We start from the raw sequence: 18,248 nt of genomic DNA, 5'->3' as shown, positions 1-18,248 counted from the left end.
ATTGTGCTACGTGCTGAACATATCTCATCCCATTTAGTTCTCAGCAACAACCTTATAAGGGAGATATTACTACACCTATTTTATAGTGATCATGCAGCCAGGACACGGAAAAGCTGGGAAATGAAACCAGATTTGTGGACTCAGAAGCTCACACTCTCAACCATTGGGTTAGACACCTGATGGATATGGCATTAAACAGGTCCAAAGAGAAACTCATCACCTTTGCCCAAAACTTGTTCCTCTTCCTCCTCCATTCTCCATCTCAGCAAATAGCATTATCCTCTCCCGCATCCAGTTACCTAAGTCACAATCCTGAGAGTTTCGACCCCACACCTAATCACTCACCAATTTATGATTCCCTCTCATAAATATCTTTAACATCTTATTCTCTCTGTGCTCACTGCTCTGCCTTAGTCCAGGCCAGGACCACCTCTTGCCTGACTAGATGCTCTCCCACAGTCCCTCTCCCTCCCAGCACTTGTGTGATTGATTTATAATCCTCTCCCCACATTAGAGACTTCATGACGATAGGGCTCCTCCACCATAATCCTAGTGCTGGGCACAGAGTAGGTACTCAATATTTGAATGACTGAAGATAGGCTGGAATCATTATTCCCATGTCATCAATGTTATGGGCTGAGCTGAGTGCCCCCAAAACTCAAATGTCACAGTCCCAACCCCCAGGACCTCAGAATGTGACTAGAAACAGGGCCTCTAAAGAGGGAATTAAAGTGGTGTCATTAGGGGAAGCCCTAATCTAACATGATTGGCGTCCTCACAAGAAGAGGAGATTAGTCCACAGAAAACACAGAGGGACGACCATGTGAGGACACAGCAAGAAGGTGGCCATCTGCAGGCTGAGGACAGAGACCTCAGAAGAAACCAAATCTGCTGATACCATGATCTTGGTCTTCAAGTCTCCAGAACTGTGAGACAATCAGTTTCTGTTGTTTAAGCCCCCCAGTCTTGGTGGTCTGTTATAGCAGCTCAAGAAAACTAATACAGTCAAAAAGAGCAATCAGACTCAGAGAGGTTGAAGGACTCACCCAATGCCGGATAGTGAACAGTAATAACTACTGAATAATGCGTTCATTAGTAATGTGTTCATCACGTGATCACTCTCTGATGTTGTTCACCAACTCTTGTAACTGACTGAGCTCTCCTATATGCAGCTTCTTGGATGTTTGGGTATTGTTACTTCAACCGGCACACATGGCAAGGACCGTCTTACCCTTCTCAGTATCCCCAGACTTCCTAGCTAAGCTTGGTGCTTTTTAATGGTACGTTTTCAAGGCATTTTTTGTTGTTCTTGTGTGAATGACTGCCACATTCGATGGGTAAAGAGGAGCTTGATGGCAGATTCCTGACCCTCAAGAGAAACATACAAAAAAAGGGAGGGGCCACCACCTCCAGTAATGGAACATGACTCATCTCTGAATCTCCAAATACAAACATCAGGATGTCTGAGCTAAGACGTTATGAAGGGCAATGGTGCACAATGTTTGGTGTTAGAATCTCCATTTTTTCAAAAAGGAGTGTGTGTGTGTGTGTGGTGTGTTGCCAGACAGTGGGGAGCAGGCATATGGAGAACAGGAGCTATGATTGCAGACTAGCCCCTTTGAAAACAGAAGGGGTCTAAAGCACTGAGCAGGAAGGTGGCTTCGTGCCAGAGACAGGAGACCCAGCAAGAGAGGCAGAGGCTGGAAACAAGTCTGGCTCCTGAGCAACAGCCCACTCTTTTGAGTACACCCAAACATTTCACAGTCAGGATGCCCATGGGGCCCCCACTGCATGGCCGTACTCAGGACTGAGGACACTTCTCCAGTATCACACAAAATGGAATGAGGTGTGGTCCTTCTAGACGTGAGGAAACCCCATTAAGTTAATTGTAAGATTCTGTCTGGATTTCCTTGCTGCTGCACCTCCACGGGTTAGTGCCGTTTGGTCTCTCCTGTCCCACAGGTCAGTTCTCAAACATGAGCATCACCTTCTTAAGATACTTAAACCTAAAGATTCATCCAAGTGACCTAATGGCTCAGAATATTTTGACAAGGCCAGTTCCATGGTACATACGGCGGGCAGAATAGCACCAACTAGACCCCAGTCCCTCTCGCTGATGCATTCGGCAGGACGGACTGCTATGTCCCAGGCTCTAAGCAGTTATGAGCAGTGACACACATGGATCTGTCTTTTCACAGTTTGTAAGTCCCTGCATCTACCAACCAAGCTGCAACCAAGCACGTGGGCTTTGGGTGATAGTTTATCTACAGGAACTTTTTTTTCCTTCTTATTTTCTGTATTTTCCAATTTCTCACTCTGATGAACATATATTATTTCAACAAGGCATGAAATAAACCACTTTATGTTTAACAAATACTACCTTTACCAGCTGGTTTGTGTCATAAATTTCTTCTTAAGGCTTTAGTTTCAAGAACTGGGAGTGGTTACCCTTTATACTGCGTGTTTCTCTGGGTCTAATCAGAAATCACAGAATAATTTAAACAGAGGAAGCTTAATATAAAGAGGTATTAAGCTATGAAAAGAGAGTAAATATAAAGACAGAAAGAGAACTCTCAAGAGTTCAGTAAGGCTGAAGGAGAGTACTAAAGGAAGGACAACTTGGAAGGGGAGCCCCTTCATCAAGGCTGGGGTTCAGACCTCCTTGGAAAAGATGTGGTTGCAGCCCACTGGGTTGCAGAGAACTTCACAGGAAACCGTCTTCAAGGGCACAGGTGCACAGAGGCTGGTAAGAGGGATTGAGAGTGACCTAACAGGCACAAGGCTTGGAGCATATGGTGTCTACCTCGGGAAGGCACAGGAAGGCGGTGCCCAGGCCTGGGCCAGGGCTGCCAGGTCACCAAGGGGTGGCTCTGAGCATGCAGCAGGCATAGGGTGCACAGGAGAGTCCCACACACCTGCACTGCTCGCTATGAAGCAGGAGGAAGAAAAAGCAAAAAGCATAGCACATGGAAACCACGAAGAGAAGCCCCCTTCCTCCTGCAACGTCCCTGCGGGGCCCTCTATTGGCAAACCTTAGCATGGTGCTCACTGTCAAGTAGGAAATGATTACAGACCGTTATCCCAGAGCAAGCACTGATGGGTGGATTTGGAGGTGCAAGGCAATAGATTGATAACTGGGACAAGCTGTTAGCAGTCATTAGAACAGGCGTTGACCAGCTTTTTCTGTCAAGAGTCCGATGGTAAATATTGGAAGCTTTGTGAGTCATACAGTCTCTGTCAAAACTGTTCAAGTCTGCCATTGTTGGGGGAAAAGTAGAAAGGACAATAAGGAAACAAATAGGCATGGCTCGTTCCAATAAAACTTGATTTACAAAAGTAGCCAGTGGATTTGACCCACAGATCATAGTTTACCAACTCTAGAACTTTAGAGTGAATCCTCTCCGTTCTGTGGATGGGATTACATTGAGAAGAAGAGGGGTGAACACAGTGCACAGAGCTGAGGTGGGCGGTGGAGGCTGAGAAAAAGGAATTGAAATGAAGATCATGTCTACACTGTATTTTTTTAATCCAAACTAAAATGAGTGCCTTGGACTGAGTGTCTGTGTTCCCTCCAAATTCATATGTTGAAACCCTACCCTCCAATGTGATGGTGTTTGGAGATGCAGCCTTTGGGAGGTACTTCGGTCATGAAGACAGAGCCCTAATGATGGGATTAATGTCTTTATAAGAAAATACAGGAGAGAGCCCACTCTCCACCATGTGAAGATGCACCAGCATGGCCATCTAGAAACCAGGAAGTGGGTCCTTACTAGACACCAGATCTGCCTGATCTTCCCAGTCTCCAGAACTATGAGAAATAACTGTTTGTTGTTTAAACTACCCAGTCTATGGTAATTTGTTACAGCAGCCCAAACTGACTCAGACAGTGAGTTATTATATTAAAGAATCCAACAGGTACTTAATAAATTATTATCTCTAAGGGTCTGTGCAAGGCAAGATAACAGTCCACATTGTTCCCTCTTCTTTTCATGAAGCTGAGGCGCAAAGAGGTTAAGAAACTAGCCTCAAATCATACAGTCCGGCTGAGCCAGAATTTGAACAATTAATCTATCTGACTCTTAAGCCCACCACTCCACTACCCGACTCATAATGGGCAAGTGGGTGTTCCCAAACTGGGCTGCTGTCTTTACTGGGTACCAGAATAAAGTTGGATTTACAACTCTTGATCTTTGGCAGGCTGGGACTCCCAACCCAGAGGAACTCAGTGCTCATCCTGTGTGAAACCCAACTCCTGAAATGTCCAAGGCACCTAAAGACAATAGGAGAGAGACATCTGACTGTTCAATAGCACCCCACCGATTGCCACCGATTGCTGAATTGGCTGGCTAGGTCACTGTCCTATTTTAGGGCCCCCTTCCCATGCCCTCCGCTTTCACGACCTGCCCAGATTAAGAATGATTTCTTAACCAAGGGTGGAACATTTGTTGGGCTTTCCCTTAAAATCTTGCGGACACTACAGATGTGTTCTTATTGATGTTGATCACACCTATTAGATGAGCTTTATCAAAATAAAGAGTAACTATTTTATCACTGTTTATTGAAATGCACTGGTCTAGGTACTTTGCATATAGTCCTTCCAGGTCTACATGCAATTGGGTAGCAATTTGCATAGGTAGCTATTATTGTCTCTATTTAATGACAAAGATGACATTTGCATAGCAGACATTATTAATCCTTGAGGTAGGCAATTCAGTTGGATCCTGTGTAAAGAGGGGAAAACCAAGGTAAAGAGGTTTGAAGAGGTTGACTTGCCCCACTTATCTCCATCTGAATCCACAGCTCTTCAGATGTTCAACTTGGTGTGGAAACACAAACCATGGGGCCCACCTCAGGATCAGACAGAGCCACATCCAAAGCCCAGCCTCACCTCTTACTGGCATTCTGACCAACTGCTCCTTTTCTCTGTTAAGAGCAGCTCATGGCATCTCTGCATGTCTTGTAAAGATTTTTATTCTGGACTACTTTACAGGTAGTACAGGCTTGCTAGCAGCCTCCTTTAAAGGTTAGAGTCTCCTAAGCTTAGGGTCATCCAGCTGTAACACGAACTGATTATATGTACAATGTCTGTCTGAGCCCACCTCTCCATTGCCCTGCGGGACAACAAAAACAGAAACCTCATGCTGCCTACTGTACCATGAGCAACAAAGTCCTTTGTTTTTGATCCAAGAGTTTCATGTCTTCCGCCAGCATCCATGAAACAGTGGCAGGTTAACTTGTTAGCGTGAAAGTAGGATAAAATCTTAAGCCCTTCACAGACACTCTCATCCAAATGTCAAAAGACATCTCACTTTCTCACCTCCCATTGCACCTCAACCTCCTGTGGTTTGGCATCGGCTCCCAGGACTATTACAGAAGCTATTTTTGTTGATGTCACCAAAGTCCCACTCACTGCCAGTTTCAGTATGCATCCGATTCAGGCAAAAATTTTCTGGACTTCTGCAGCCTTACCAGTAGGCGCATACTCTCCTTCTGAAGTGTTCCACCATTACATTCCACAAGACCACACTTTGCTGTCTGTCCTTACTGGGCCCTTTCATGGACTCCTTTTCCCTTAGCAGCCCCATCAATGTCCTGTCCACGTCTCTACTGCTCTGTCTGCCCTCCCTGGATGATTTCACTCACACTGTTGGTTTTAAGAACTTCAAATATGGTGATGATGTGCTAAACTCTAGCGCCAGTCCAGACCCGTGACACAACTTACTCAGCCACCTGCTGAGCGGCTCCACCTTACATTCAAGTGATCCTAAAAGGAACCCATCCTTCCTGGCCCTCCACACCACTCAATCCTCCCTCTTGGATCCACGTTCTCAGTTTGTGGTCCACCCAGCCACCCCGTTGCTCCAGGAAGTCATCCTTGCCCCTTCACTACTCCTCACACCTCAGAGCCAAGCTACCTTTGAGTATTGCCTCTTTTACACTATTCAGGAATTTGTACATCCCCCCACCTCCCACCAGGCCCACCACTCCTACTGTTGCTCCCGCTCAGGTCCCAATCCTTCCTGATTTGGGTGACTGTAGTGTCCAGCTAACTGGGTTTCTGCCTCCCTTTGGCCCTTCTAAAACCCTCATCCTGTTGTTGCCAGACTTATATTCCTCAAAAATAAACCAAATCATTTCCCTGCTTTAAGCCTTTCACTTGCTCCTTACTGCCTATCTGACAATGTCAAGGTTATTAACAACAGAGATCACCATGCTCTATAATGTTATGTCTCAACCACCTTCCAAACCCCTCCCTCAGTTACTCCTTCCATCTGTCTGCTGTGGCCACTACCGCTCAAAATGGAAAAGAGGTGAGGGTGAGACGTTGCAAAATAGCACTCGTTAATTGTCACTGACTGGTTTTAATTTGAATTGTCTGAAACCAGGAAGTTCTAAAATGTTGCATTAAATAAACACTAGGCACACGTCTTCTGCCTGCCTCAAATCTATCTGAATGTTTTTAGTATTTCTTAAAAAAATAAAATCATGATTTGAATCAGGAGCCATATTTCTACTCAATTACTGGCTATGAAATTTGCTTGCCTGTCAGGGTCCCCCTTGAGAAACAAGCTGACCTATTCCTTCAGTTAAGGTGCTGAAAGCACAGGGGTTCTGGGGGTGGGGTGGTGGGGAGAGAGAATAGATATAATTTGGGGGGTTTTGGTTTTGGTTTGTTTGGTTGGTTTTGGGGTTTTTTCGTTTTGTTTTGTTTTTTGAACTTTTTTCTTCGCCCTCTAAGCAAACAAATCAACACCCTTGAGCGTCCACCAGGAGGCGCCGGGGGCGTCGAAAGACCCGCGGTACCTTCACGGTTGGAGAGGCGGCGATGGATGCAGCAGCTATGGAACCCGGCTTGCTTCCTTTTTTAAGAATCAGTGTGAGGGAAGGGAGCAGAGCTGCGTTATTTTAGGGAGACCTTGTCGCACTCCCCCTCCCGCGTGTAGGTAGCGACTGGGGTATGTGCGGGGCCCCATGGAGAGACACTGGCGGTGGCTGCGGCGGCAGCTGGGGCTCTTACCGCTGCTGCAGCAGGCAGTAATCCGACCCCGTCGGCGCCGGGACTGAAGAGGCGCAAAGGAAAGCGGCGAGCTGCGAACAAAAGCCCTCGGCGCGGGACCGAGCCCGGGAAGTGCGGTAAGCCGGGAGCGGCCGGGCTCGCTGGGCTCCAGGAGCCCATCTTGCTGGTATATGGTGGGGGGACACGGAGGACATCTGGGGGCAGGTGTCCGAACCTAGACTGGGGTGGAAGGCGCTTTTAGCATAGACTTAAAGGCGATCGGATGCATCCGGGAGGACCCAGGAGCCTTCTTCATCCCCGACAAACACCCGGTGTGGTGGGGAGAGAGGGGAAGGCGGGCACAGCTCCTAGCAAGCCCTTCCCAAGAGGCAGGAGCAAGAATCACCCCTCCCGGAGTGATCTTTTGAGATTGAGGCATTTCTCATCGCCCTTCCATCACCCCTGGGCCCCGCGCTTGGGTCTCCTGTGGCAAGGAGAAATCAACCACAAACTTCTTCCCTAGGCAAAGGGGATCCTATCGGCAGTGCACTTTGGGGATGAATAGACCTCTTCCTTTTTTGTTCCTGCAAAGCTGCATGCCGGGTCGCCCTCCTAGGTTACAAACAAATACGCTAATCCTCCGGGAATCCTCCAGTGTCTCCCTGGTCAGCTACTGCCGGCACCTCGATCTTTTATTTTAACTTGCAATGGGAAGGAGATGAATCTAGCGGGCCAGATGCCCAGGGGATCTTGGCCACAGGCCTCCGCCCCGCACACCAGGACTGAGGGAGATTGAGGCTGCTCTCTGTGCACCAATACCCGCCCGCCCGCTTGGGTTTTCAGGGCATCGGCATTATGATTTACATTCCATCGGGCCTCTTAGTCTAATTCCAAAGCGGATTAAGCTGGGGAAGGGGGGATGATATGAACAGGGAGGGGAGAATTGCTTTCAAATGTATTCCTCGATGTCCCTCCCTTGTCATCTGCAGAGACTCCACAAAGGGACAGGGCTCAGCCATGGTGGATCCCGTGCCTGAAGAGAAGGCGGGAGCCGAGCCCGGAGGCTCAGAAGGAGACGAAGACGCCGCGTCTGTGCCCCCTGACTCCCAGGGCGCCCAGCAGCCCGCAGCCTCTTCAGCCTCGGCCTCCGCCGCGGTGCCCCGCAAGGCTGAAGTCCCGTGCGCAGCAGAAGGCGGGCGACGGGAGCAGTCCCCGCTGCTGCACCTCGACCTCTTCAACTTCGACTGTCCGGAGGCCGAGGGCAGCCGCTACGTGCTGACCAGTCCCCGCTCGCTAGAGGCCTGCGCCCGCTGCGCCGTCAAACCCGTGGAGCTGCTGCCACGGGCCTTGGCGGACCTGGTGCGGGAAGCCCCAGGCCGCTCTATGCGAGTGGCCACCGGCCTGTACGAGGCCTACGAGGCAGAGCGGCGTGCCAAGCTGCAGCAGTGCCGGGACGAGCGCGAGCGCATCGTGCGCGAGGAGAAGCGGCGCCTCTTCACGCCGCTGGGCTCCGCACCCGCCACAGCCTCGGCCCCCAGCGCGGGCAGCAGCAGCAGTTGCAGCAGCGCCAGCCTCCCGGCCTCGCCCGCACCACGAGCCGCCCGCAAGGCCTCCTCCAGCCCGTCCCCGGCCCGGCCCCAACCTCCGCCCGTGGGGTCGCGGGCAGGTAGGAAGAGCCACTCACTAGACTCTTTGTCACGCCGGCGGGAAGGCGCCCTCAGTTCCGAGTCCGGCGCATCGTCGTCATCCTACAGCGGGGAGAGCTTGCGGGAGCTGCACTGGCCGCCGCGGGCCTCGGCCAGGAACAGCTGCACGGCAGGGTCGGCCTCCTCTGCTCCCAATCCTCTGGGCCGCCCGTCCGCCCTGGCCCTGGTTCCGCTTACCGGCCGCAGCTTCAGCCTAGGCGACCTGAGCCACTCGCCGCAGACGGCTCAGCACGTGGAGCGCATCGTGCGCCAAGTGCGCGCCGAGCGTGGCCTGCGTGGGGTGCCCGAGCGCGACCGGAAGATCGCGGCGCTGATGCTGGCGCGGCACCAGGAGGAGCGTCTGTTGCTGGAGCAGCGCGCCGCGGCCCACGGCCAGTGGGAGCAGCAGCGCGTCCGAGCAGAGCAGCGGCGGGAGCGCGAGGAGCGCGAGAAGCAGCGCGCCCTGGAGCAGGGCCGCCGGGCCTGGGCAGCGCAGGTGGAGGAGCGGCGCGGCCGCCGAGGCCGCGAGGAGCGCGAGGAGGCGCGGAGGCGGCAGAGGCAGTGCGAGCGCAGCGAGGAGCGGCGACGGGAGCTGGCCGAGCGCCAGGGCCTGCTGCGGCGGGAGCGGGCGGAGCGCGCGGCCCGGGAGGACCGGCTGCGCAAGCTGCAGCAGGAGCAGAATCTGAAGCAGCGGGAGGAGGGCCTGCAAGAAGGGCGCGAACGGGCGGAGCAGATCCGCAGGGAGCGGGCCCAGCGCGCGGCCAGCACCAAGCAGCGTCAGGAAGGCCAGCTGCAGCGGGAGAAGCGGGAGCTGAGCCGGGCCGAGCGGGCACGCCACCAGGCGCTGCTGCAAGGCCGGGCCCGGCAGGAGCGTGAGGAGCGCGAGGGTTTGCGGAGCTTTCTAGAGGCCACCTTGGGCCGCGCGCAGGAAAACTACGAGCATTTAGTGGAGCAGCGCACCCGGGAGCTGCGAGAGCGGGCCCGACGGGAGGAATTGCAGGGCCGGCGGGCCAAGGAGGCGGCCGAGCGGAAAGATCGGGAACATCAGGCGCATCTGGAGGCGCTGGCCCGGGCGGGCGAGCGACGGCTGCAGCACGCGGCGCAGGCGGCTGAGGAGGCAGTGCAGCAGAAGGCGCGGCGCGTGGGCCAGAGCCGTCTAGAGAAGGAGCGGGCGCAACGCGCCAACAAGGAGAAGGTGGAGAGGGACGAAGACTGCCGCCGGCGGGAACTGCTGCAAGCCATCGGGCGCAAGCTGGAGCGTAGCGAGCAGCTGTCTCGGGAGCGGCGCAGCGCGCTGGAGAGCGCCCGCTCCACTGCCCGGGCGTCCTTCCACGTGCGCGAGAAGGTGCGCCAGGAGACCAACACTCGCTCCTTCGACCGCATGGTGCGCGAGGCCCAGCTGCACGCCAGCCTAGACCGTAAATGACCGCAGCTGTGCCCTGGCCAGACTGCCACGTTCAGCCCCCGCGGGGCCTCTTTTGGCCATTTTGACCAGACTGTGGGAGTCCACAGTCCGGGCACAGTACCGTGGCGTCGCCAGGTTTCTGACCAAGGAGGCAATGAGAGGACGGACCTGTGAGACTTGTCAGTACTCCGCCTTTGTTTTTACAAACTGACTTCGTTTGGAAAAAAAAAAAAAAGACATAGCACAATCTTTGACCACATACGTCCTGGTTGGCTCCTGACCAGGCCCTTGCCAAGCTTCTCCGTGCGTCTGTTGGGTTAGAATAGAAAAGAGTTAGGAGAAAGCCACTGGGTTGGGACTGGGGGAGGGCCCCCAGGAGAGAGCACAGAGGCAATTGCCCGCTCCTACAGCGGTCGCCCTAGGCACCGTTCACATACTGGTGTCTGAGACGACTGCAGATACTGCAGCAGAAGAGGCACCTCCTTGGCTCACCTCCATCTTTTAAAATATGGCAAGTTGCACAAAGCTCGGAGGTCTCGCAGAAAAGCACAGCTCTTCCAAGGTATTGGGTCACACCCAAGTGACCCCAAAGCTATTGATTTTTGTACGCTAGACTTTTGATCTGCCACTTGTGCAAATTCTGGTCTTAGTTCTGATAGTTTTTTGGTTGAGTCCCCTAGGTTTTCTAGTTAGACAATCATCTGCAAATAATGATCAGTTTGGGTTTTCCCCTCCTTCTTATTCTCCCAAGTGACACAAGAAATCGGTTGGTTTGGTGATGCTGTTTAGCTCTAGTGGAAGCCCCCAGCCCCTGGGGGAAGCAGGTTCCTTGGGCAGCAGTGTTCCACCCGATTGAGCTTTCTTGCAGGGTAGTTTCAGGGGAGGCGGTGTCAGATGCCCACCTCCCAGGGCGGGGCCCACTCCTCGAAGACAGCAGCCATGCCTTAAGAAGCAGAGCTACCTTATGTGCCTGCCCAGGCCAATTCTGCCTCAATCTTCAGCCCCAGATGCGGTCCCAAGGGTGGGCCCCAGAGAGTCGGGGTGTCGGATTCCCTCCATGAAGGAATCATCACAGCTGCTCTGAGGGCAGTTACTTTACTGTGGTGGCGAAAGAGCTGGAATTGCCTCTTTGCCGTGAGGGTCATGCTCGCTGTGGTTGGCAGTGTATCCCCCCTCCCCTCCTTCCCCACGTGAAGAGAAAGAGAATCCCCCCTTACACCCCTGGTTCTCTCTCACCTATGACTGAGAGTTTAGTCAGTCTCTCCGTGCCTCAGCTTCCCCACCGGCCAGATTGGGCCATCAGTTCTCTTCTCCTGGTACCTCAAGGTCTCCCAGATCCAAAGCGCTGCCTCGGTATTATTTGCTGGTCTTCCTTGTGCCTTTCTTGACCTGGAGTTGGGAGGCAGGAGGGCTGCTGTTGGCATAGTTTGTCTCTAGGAATATGGATTCCTGGCGTAGGAAGGGGCAGTGGATCACAGACAGATGGTCACTGAGCCTCTGGGGGAAAATACACACAGGACCAGGCCACTCTCTGGTCCAAAAAGACCTGTTCAGTTGTCTTTGGGCAACTTTAACCGTTCGAGTGCTTCCCTTCCTGAAATCAGCCCCCTGCCATGTTCCCCCAAAGACAATACCTCCATCAGGGAAGAGGGGAAGTAAAACATTACTTTTTACATTAAATCAGGATCAAGAAATGAAAGTTACCAAAAAAAAAAAGAAGAATCAGGGTAGAAAACTACTATATTAGACATATTTCATGTCCCTAAAATGTCTGGTGTTACACACACACACACACACACTCACTCTCACACTCTGTCAGCATCCCCCTTCCCCTCACAAATGCCAACAGGTGCAGGAATATTGTGTAGAAGGAAGCAGTGTTCAGAGGTTATACTTCAGATGTCGTGAAACCTGGAAAGGAGTTATACCAAGGCTTATTTCTTGAATGGGTGGATTTTTCCTCAAATTTTCATTCTGGTAACAGGGTTGTCAGTGAGCTATAATAATCGCCATTGTCTGTGAGTCAGGAGCATTTAACTCAAAATGTTAATGTGATACTGGTCCTTACCTTGTGGGTCCTGATTTAATAGAGGGCCCTTGAGATCTTAAAAGAAAATTTCACCTGAAACTACTTTCTTCCAAAAGTACATGCATTCATTTGAGAAGGACACAGTCAGATTCTTTGGATAAGGCGCTGAAAGGTGATCTTACCTGGCCCTTTGGTCAGTTTGCTTTCTGACTTAATGAGTCACTTTGGTCGATCACATCTCTCTGTGCCTTGGTTTCCCCACCTGTAAAATGGCAATGATGATTTTCGCCCTCCTCATGCAAACATTGTGAGGATGAATCAGAATCAAAGTGATGCTCTCAGTTCTAAGATTTTGCAATAGCAGGTGCAATCACTATAACCAGAAAGGATCATGTGACTGTCCTGTGCCTAAATTGTGATGTACCGCCGTGACCTAGTGCAGAAAGGAATGTTCTCAAAAAGCATATTGCAGATCATAATGTCACATGTGATGCGAGGCCCAGGTCTGAAAGTCACCAAATTAGAGACTTTCACTTTGAGGAAAGCACAGTGGGAAGGAAAAAATATACATAGCTAAGAAGAATTAAAGCAAAAACAAAAGCAAAACCTGCTAATAATAAATAATAGTTCTTCCAAGTTTCAGCCCATCCTCTAGTATATAGAGCCATCTCTGTATTCTAGGATAAATGGTCATGTTGCTCTTTGAGGAGGAGAAATTTCCAGGATCCTTTGCTGTGCCCTTTATTTGTCTTCTTCTCTAGGAAGTGATGCCAGAGAGGAGAAATGTTTCTTACTCTGAAATGCAGCAAGAGAAAATTGGAAGGGTGGGGGATGGTGGAGCTGATGGACAGAGAAAGTCTTACTTCTCTGAACATTCTCACAAGTGCCCAGAATTTATCTCCGAGCGCCCATGCTGGAAGTTCTTGCAATCCTGGAAAATACAGCGTTGAAATGGCCACAGGTTTTCACATTTGCCCTCTTGGAACATCCTGTTGCTCAGAACAGAGAGAATATGAGGTGGAAGGAGGAGAAATGGGAAGAATTGGAAAAAACTTTAGTTTGGTGTGTTACCCAGGAAACAAGCAAGACCAAGCTGTTTTGGATGGAATCATCAGTGAAGCCAACCCAGTGTCCTGCTCAGGCAATGACCAATGTCTACGCCACATCTGGACAGGGAGATGGAAGTTTTCTTTTGGAAGCACACAGACTGTGAGTCTTCAGTGGGAACAGTAAGCAGGATTTTCCAAAGACAAAGAGTCTGTAGGGTAGTGAAGGCACAAGAGAATGCAGTTTGTGTTCAGGCCATTCTGTAAAGTCCACCACGTATCATCCCCCCTCCTTTAAAAAGTCCACTGAAACAGAGGGGTGATGGACTCTATGTAAGGGGCTCTGTCTCATTCACCGTTGACTCCCCTGTGGCCCATGATTTAGCACCTCACATGTGGTAAGCACATAAATACTGGATGGAGAAGAGGGTAGACCACGGGTGGATGAGGGACAAATGAATGGTGACCAGAGGATGTCTGTATAGAACAGGTCAAATGGACAGGCCTCTATTCATTTGACAGATTAGTACTGAGAGCCTGCTACGTGCCAGGCACTGCTCTTGGTGCTGGGGAGACAGAGTCTCTCTGATCATTGACCCTGGAGGCCATTTATGCTGCAATGTTGTGAGCAGACACCTTTATTTCCCCATTGAGCTTAACTGCCTTTCCACCCTGTGGTGGTATCCAACCACAGACAGACCTGATGGTCCTTCAAGCACTAATTTCAAGCCTTTTCAGTTTCCCTGGGCCATGCCATCCTCCAGCCAGCCATCATCCAGTCACCATTGTTCTCTTTCCCTCGGAGGAGGCTTGATTAATCAGGTCAAATTCATAAGGTCATGTACTTAACCAACTTTAAATTACAATAAAAAAGAGATTAATTACCTTCAAGGGCATTATCTGTGTTGCCTTTAACAAGAGGCAGCATAAATGTTCATTGACCTAGAGAACCAAGCCTTAGGCCACGCAGAGTCCCAGATCACCAAAACAGGGTTCCAGCTCCATCATTCGACTGTTCTTGCCAAGACAAGACCCTGAACACTTCAGAAGCATTTCCAGCTTTCAACTCACAACAAGAAGAGATATCTGATCAGTACTAAATTGAGGAGAACGTTTAGTGAACCAGAATATCCTACTTCTTAAGACTTCCAGGTGATTGAGGGTACCCCCAGGTTGCTACACAGATTTGCCTTTTCTCCATGGTTTGACTGCATCTGCACCCTGCACGTCCCAGGAAAACATTTGGCACAGGAGCATGGGAAATCTGGCATTTCTCAACACAGCCTGGAAAGAGGTCCCAGAGTCCCAGCAGACAACTCTCCATTCTAGAAATGTTGTTTAGGCCTTATATGTGACACGTTGGCTTTGGGTGTCTGCTACAGCACCTGCAGAATCATGCCTGGTGACGTGCTTTGGTTATGTGAGTCTTTACACAAGAGCACTTTGTCTGCTCGCATACATGCTCTGTTCCACGGAGCTCTGGTGCAACCCCTACATGCCCCAGCCCCTCCTACTCTCCCTGGTGCTGCTTTGGCTTCTCATAGTCAAGGCTGGGACAGAGGGTGCAGTTGGCAGCAGGTGTCAGGCTATAGAAGGGGAGGGTGGTTTCTTTCTGCAGAACACAGGTAATCACCATTTGCCGTGTTGTTACTTCCTGCTTCATCGAATCCTGTCATGTCCCATGTGAGCACAGAAACCTAGTTTGAAGTGATTTTTAAATTAGCTATCATTTTGAAGTGTTCATGCCTTTTTCTTCCTCTCCACTAGTACAGTATTGGTGGCATGTTTTTTGTGTCAGATGCTTGCACAACTCACAGGACTGTCAGAAAGACGATCCACCTCTACCCCTGTGTTAGAGTGGACACGCACACGCACACACACACACACACTCCTGCCGATCCCAGCATCAGCGTTCTTGCAGAGGAAGGGGACCTGCAGCCATCTCATTCTTTCAGAGAAGGGTACACCCTGGGGAAAATGAGCTGCCCCTTGGTAGGGGTCCAATCATTCCACCTACCTCCAGCTCCAAGGCTGCTGCAGTCTCAGGCTTGTAAGCATGGTGTCCATATGTCCCAGTTCTGTCACTGAGCCATGTGAGTGACAAAGAATTTTCATGCCGCCCCTGTACTTCTTCCCCTACTTAGTGTGAGAGGCTGGCTGGGAAATGGAATTTGAATGCCAAAATGTGGACATTTAGAACATCTCAGTGTGACAGAATGACTGATACCTACAAAGTTCTGAACATCCAGTCCATGTGGTTACCATACCTTCAAAGCAAAGAGTTTGGCAAAAGAACAAGCTCTGTTGACTTATTTAAACTATTACCTACTATTCCACAGGCCCCTCTCATCATCTGTAAAATGGGGACAGTAAATCCTACTTGGTAGGGAGTTAATAAACGAGTTAAGCTTGGAAAGCAGCACAGTCCCTGGCAAATAGCACTCAACTTGGGGGTACTGTTATTCTGAACTTGGGAGGGTGGTAAACGAAAGTATGGGGTAGGCTGAACTTCAGCCTGGTGGTACCGGTGGACACTAAGCTTGGATGGCCGCCCCTTGCAACTATCTGTATCCTATGCTGTGTGGCAATCCCCTAAACATTCCAAAGGAAGGGGCTCTGAAATAGTGGGTCCCCAGTCATGTGTCATAGTCTGGGGTTGGGGGAGGTTACCATGTTTACCAAATGTTTGGCAATAAAATTGACATGTAATGATGATTTTTGAAATTTTATTTTCAAACTTCCTAAATGATGACTAAATGACAGAATGTTTTCTAATTTATATACCTTTCTTGGGGAAAAGAGGTTGTGTTTTTGTCGTGGTTAGACTCAAATGCTTTGGTAGCATCTTTATTGGAACCAAGTAGAAGAGGGTGTGGGAGAACTGTTCTGGGGTGCTCCGGTACTGCAGGATGTGGTACCTGGCAGGAATTCTGGGATATGCAGCTATCTTTGCTATAGCCACAGGAGGATGAGGATGAGGGTCAAGGATAAGCCCACCTCGGGGGAGCGCTGATGGGATCACTGTAGGAACAGACATTGGAACAGGAAGGAGAGAGCTGAGTGTCCACTAGCATCACTTTATCCTCAACAAATGACTTTCTCTGAGAAGGCTCAGAAAACACTCCCACTTCCTTTCTCGCTCCCCTGTCCCCGCAGACAGCTGCATAAAGGTTAGTGGCAGGGCTGGATTTGTAGAAATCCATTCCCCAGTCTGGATGCACATCAATGCACAGAGGTGCTGAACAGGCCGCCTGGCCCGTACTGGCTTGCACTGTGTGTCCGAAAGTGAGGACAATGAGTGAGGCACGCTGCTGGGAGCTCTCCTGCATTGTTATGTTTCTTCTGCCCTTGGATACCCTAGAAAGAGAGAGGCCCAAGTGGACCTTAAAGGCCTCCCAAGCTCTCAGCAAAATAGTGGAGGAGGCAGAGTGTGCCACCCAGGAACATCTGCTTGTTTCAAGAGAACCTGCAGGGTGAGCAAAACGTATAGGGAAAGGGAACAATTTGCTGATGCTGGGATTGCAGGGGTAATGATAGCTAGTGTGTACTAAGCACTTACACTGTGCAGCTGACTGTTTAAAGCACTTCATCCTCACAAGATCTCTAGGAGCTAAGTACATTATTATCTCCATTTACAAAGGAGAAAATTGAGGCACCAAGTTTAAGTGACTTGCCCAAGGTCACACAGCTAGTGTTGGGCAGAACCGGGCTTGGGTTCATTTAGTCTGGCTATACAGCAGCTGCTTATAACTAGTATGTTCTGTAGCTTCTTGGAAGTCAGTGGGAAAGATGTTTTGTTTTGTTTTGTTTTTTTAGCAGAGGGTCCCTCCTGAAGCCTTCCAGTGTCAGCCCTTTGAATCACTGCCTGCTGTGCCCTTATGTAAGGCCTGCAGGGAGAAAGCTCAGATGTCATCTGGACCAGGTGGGTTCCACTGGCACTGAGGGTGGACTTGAGGCTCACTGCCAAGAGAATGGATGAGGGCCTCTTGTGCTGACCCTAAAGCTTAACCCAGCTGGGATGGAGCATGCTCTAGAGCAGAGGCTCTCCAGCAGTGGTCTCTGGGCCAGCAGGCTGAGCATCAGATATTCCAGGGGATGGACCTAGCAATCTGTGTTTTTTTTTAATTGAAGTGTAGTTGATTTGTAATACTATATTAGTTTCAGGTGTACAACATAGTGATGCAATGTATTTTTTACAGATTTTACTCCATTTAAAGAATATTACAAAATAATGACTAAATTTCCCTGTACTATACATCCTTATTGCTTATCTATTTTATACATAGTCGTTTGTATCTCTTAATTCCTTACCCCTATCTTGCCCCTCCCTGCAATCTGCTTTTTCATAAATCCTGCAGGTGATTCTGATGTGCACTTAAGTTGGAGAACCCCTGCTCTAGAACTGTGCCTTCCAATTCAGTAGTCACTAACCACTTATGCCTATTTAAATTTAAATTTTTCAAATTTAAATAAAACCAAAAATTAAGCTACTCCATTGCATCAGCCACATTTTAAGTGTTCAGTAGCCACATGTGACTGGTGGCCACCATGCTGGACAGCACAGATGTAGAACATGTCCATCATCACAGAAAGTTCTAATGGGCAGTGCTGCTCTAGAACTTTGCTACTCCAGAGTATGGTCCACAGACCAGCAGCATTGGCGTCACTGGGAACTGGTTAGAAATGAAGAACTCAGGTCCCAGCCTAGACCTTCTGAATCAGAGTCTGCTTTTTTTTTTTTTTTTTTTGCAATTCCCCTGGGTGATTCATGCTGCTCTTTAAAGTTTGAGGACCATTGCTCTAGAAGGCAAGTCCAAGATCAAGTTCATTTTGTAAGTATGATTAACAGCCTTCTTACCTCCTTCTTCCTTGGCAACTCTTTCTTTCCTGGCAGATTTTTGTCCTTTGGGGCTAGGCTTCCACTTCCCAGACCACCGGCTTGTGATATGTGAGAGCTCAAAGGGAAGTCAGATACCATTCATCCCTCCTGAGTAGTATGACTAAGTCCCCTCCCCTGGCTAAACATTGTGCTGGGGCTTCCTCCTCTAGACACTCGCCCTCATTCTAATTTTATTGGGGTGGCTGC

The 18,248-nt window shown here is 50.0% G+C and overlaps 1 protein-coding gene across 1 annotated transcript; it reads left to right on the top strand.

Annotated features, from left to right (window-relative positions):
* The first annotated feature begins 8,014 nt into the window (after positions 1-8,014).
* Positions 8,015-10,108, top strand: CCDC177 (coiled-coil domain containing 177). The gene has a single exon (XM_072963973.1). It carries the CDS (start codon positions 8,015-8,017, stop codon positions 10,106-10,108), a length of 2,094 nt encoding a protein of 697 aa, XP_072820074.1.
* Positions 10,109-18,248: the final 8,140 nt, after the last annotated feature.

The sequence above is a fragment of the Vicugna pacos genome, chromosome 6, assembly GCF_048564905.1.
Source record: "Vicugna pacos chromosome 6, VicPac4, whole genome shotgun sequence".
Taxonomy (NCBI): Eukaryota; Metazoa; Chordata; class Mammalia; order Artiodactyla; family Camelidae; genus Vicugna; species Vicugna pacos.
This window is presented reverse-complemented; position numbering and strand designations above follow the sequence as displayed.

Coding starts and splice junctions, on each gene's coding strand:
- CCDC177 (XM_072963973.1), top strand. CDS start 8,015: ATGGTGGATCCCGTGCCTGAAGAGAAGGCGGGAGCCGAGCCCGGAGGC.